Raw genomic sequence first — 3239 nt, forward strand, 5'->3', positions numbered from 1 at the left:
TTGTTGAAATTCTTTGTCAACAAAGTTATGGCAAAGAATCCTAGGGAGATCATTCAGGCACAAGAACCTTGGTGGTTGTGAGAATATGGGTCAAGAGCATGCTGAATGTGACTGAGTGAAATCAGTCTGCTTTTTTTAAACTAAATCACCTTCCTCCCTACACAATCAGCTTTACTACACTGGTTCTACAGTACTGCAACACTATTTCTTATATGGAATTGATTGCCAAGAATCAGGTCAAATTCAACTGTCTCCCTTTTGCTTCTCTCCCTGTAGATGCCATGTGAAGGCTGCATGGAGAGGGACAATATGAGCACTGGTGCAACCATGGAGTTCCTCCTGCTCGGCTTCTCTGAGCTGCTCTGTCTACGGGTCCTCCTCTTCCTTTTTTTTCTCATTGTTCATTTGGTCACGTTGGCAGGGAATATGATCGTCTTCATGGCAGTAGTTATGGAGCCTTCACGTCCTCCCATGCTTTTCTTCCTCTGCCAGCTCTCTGCCATCGAGCTCTGCTATACCCTAGTCATTGCCCCTAAGGCACTCCTCAGCCTGATATTGGTGGATGGCAGCACCATTTCTTTCGTAGGCTGTGCTGCACAGATGCACCTTTTTGTCACACTCGGTGGGGCTGAATGCTTCCTCCTGGTAGCCATGTCCTACGACCGCTACGTTGCCATCTGTCAGCCCCTTCACTACATGGCTGTGATGAGCGAAGGGTTCTGCCTCAGGCTGGCTGTGGTGTGCTGCCTGGGAGCCTTTGCTGTTGCCCTGGGATTGACAGTGGCTGTTTTCCGCTTACCTTTCTGTCAGTCTCGTCACATCAACCACTTTTTCTGTGATGTCCCTGCTGTGCTGCACCTGGCCTGTACACAGAGCTACACCCCCGAGCTGCCCTTGCTGGCTGCCTGCGTGCTCCTCCTGCTGCTCCCCTTCCTCCTAATCCTGACCTCGTATATCTGCATTGCTGCGGCTTTGTTACATGTCACCTCCTCTGTGGGAAAGGGCAAAGCCTTTTCCACCTGTGTTTCACACTTGGCCATCACGTTATTACACTACGGATCTGCCACTTTCATTTATATTCGTCCTAAGTCCAGTTACTCACCAACTCAAGACAAGGTGGTGTCTCTGGTCTACACCAACATCACTCCACTACTGTATCCCCTCATTTATAGCCTGAGGAACAAGGAAATCAGAGGGATCCTCAGGAAAATGTTGAGAAGGAAGAAAATAGCTCAGCTGAACTGTGATATAATCAGAGTTGAGATGTGTGTGTGTGGTAAATTTTAGTGCTTATTGGAAAATAGCCCCATTGTCATGTTAAGACTAGATCACCATACACTTCACTATGGCAAATATCCTGGCAGAATTCTACATACATCACTATATTTATAAGAAAAAGAAATCTCTGCTAAAAGAAAAAAAAAGAAAGGTCTCAACATAACACTTGGTGTAAAGGAAAATGCTTCAATGGCTTGTTAGGATGAAGAGTTTTGATCAATTTGTGGTCTCACTTCTGTGATCAAACACATACCTATTCAGGCATATGTTCATGGTCATCACAGCACAGTCAAAAGATCAACAAAAATATTTAAAGCAAATAAACCAATATTAAAGTATTGGTTTCATTATTTTTCTATCAAGATGACAGTGGAAACTGGGAAGTCAATAAAAATTTTAGACTGGTAAATTATTGGAAGGTTAGAAGAAGAAAGTCCATGGTTAGAAGGAAGGGGAAAAGAGCTGTGGTGTTCTCCAAATTTAGCAGAATGTTGCACTCTGACATCGCATCACAAATGGAAAGATTGTTAGTGCAAACTCCTGTAACCTTAAATTATTCCAGATGTAGAAAATTCAAGTGCCATCGGTTTGACAAGAGCATGAGCTTCCTATGCCTGTTTTGCAGGAAGTAAGCTTTCCTTTTACAGGGTGATGCTTTAGATTTGGGTTGTTCCTATGGTAACATAAAGACTAAGATATTGATCTTATCATGTGACTTTTATCAGGAAAGACTGCATCATATAAATAAGGATGCCTGGGGAGTGTTGAAATCTATAATTGCAAGAGTAATAATACTGCTGCTACAGTTACTGTAACTTCTTTAGCAACCCAGTGAGAACTACAGCACATGCTGGACTGCAGTGGGCATGAGTCTGAAAGGAGCAAAGCAGTGTTATTTTATGAGTTTCCTACATGAAGGAGGAACAGGATGATTCAGACAAATTAGGGAAGATCAATTCTGGATGGGAACAGAGGGGAAAGAAGCAACTTTGTTATTTTATTTAATATTTCCCTCCTCCATAGCTCTTTAGAGCCCAAACAGACTCTATGATTCAGAACCCACCTCTTACATAGCAAATTGTTGAGAAAAAATTAAAATGCTTGCTTCTGTTTCTCTGTCTAATCCAAAGGAATTTCAGCACCCCAGCTGCCCTCAGCTCTCTCCCTCAACAGACTGAGAGAACAAAGTGGTATTTGCTTTCTCTGGGCTACAATTGTTAAAAATTATGGTAAGTGGATTTGACTAATGTAAAAAATTGGCGCTGTAACTAAGGAAGCTAAGTTGGAGTCATCTGACAAAAGAGAAATGTGGAATTTAAAACTGGCATTAAAAGCTGTCTTCAAGTTGACAGCCTAGCCTGCCTAAAACATTAACACAGAATGTTGGTTCTCATGTCAACGAATACCTAATTACTGCTGTAAGCAAATGTTTAGCTACATTATTTAAAACGATCAAAGTCATAGTGAACATTTTAATCACCTGCTGGGTCTTCCAAGAATGAGAAGGGGAGGGTCTCAATACTAGCACAGTACTTACTAATGGAGAAGTACTTTAGAAGGACTTTGAATCAAATACTATTAAATAACTATTAATGAACGCAAGACAAATCTGAAGCATCAATTCTAAATCCTGCCAAGTCAAATCAAGCTTTGAAGTTAATCCTGCTGCAAGCAGTCAGCTGGATTTGAGACGTCCAGAGGTCCTTCCTGAGATTAGCAGGATTTTACAGCAGAGGTTTCTAACTTGCCTTCTATGCTTAAATGTCTGGCAATAAAACTGAAGGACAGAAAGACTGAGGTTTATAATACTACGATCAAAACCTTGGTAGAGGCCCTCATGTGTTTCTGGTAGCTGTAGGCATGGGATAGCAGAGAGATAACTGTTATCTGCTAGTAGCTGTGGGAAGATAGCAAGATAGCAGGGCTCTGTCCTAAACTAGGGACATTCCTCATGAACCATT

At 42.0% G+C, this 3239-nt stretch overlaps 1 protein-coding gene across 1 annotated transcript; it reads left to right on the forward strand.

Moving 5' to 3' along the window:
* The first annotated feature begins 294 nt into the window (after positions 1 to 294).
* LOC113951834 (olfactory receptor 10AC1) lies at positions 295 to 3021 on the forward strand. The gene is made up of 2 exons (XM_027653355.1): positions 295 to 1188; positions 2971 to 3021. Exons 1-2 carry the CDS (start codon positions 295 to 297, stop codon positions 3019 to 3021), a joined length of 945 nt encoding a protein of 314 aa, XP_027509156.1.
* The last annotated feature ends 218 nt before the right edge of the window (positions 3022 to 3239 follow it).

Source organism: Corapipo altera, unplaced genomic scaffold (genome assembly GCF_003945725.1).
Source record: "Corapipo altera isolate COAL_440 unplaced genomic scaffold, ASM394572v1 61, whole genome shotgun sequence".
In the NCBI taxonomy this organism is placed as follows: Eukaryota; Metazoa; Chordata; class Aves; order Passeriformes; family Pipridae; genus Corapipo; species Corapipo altera.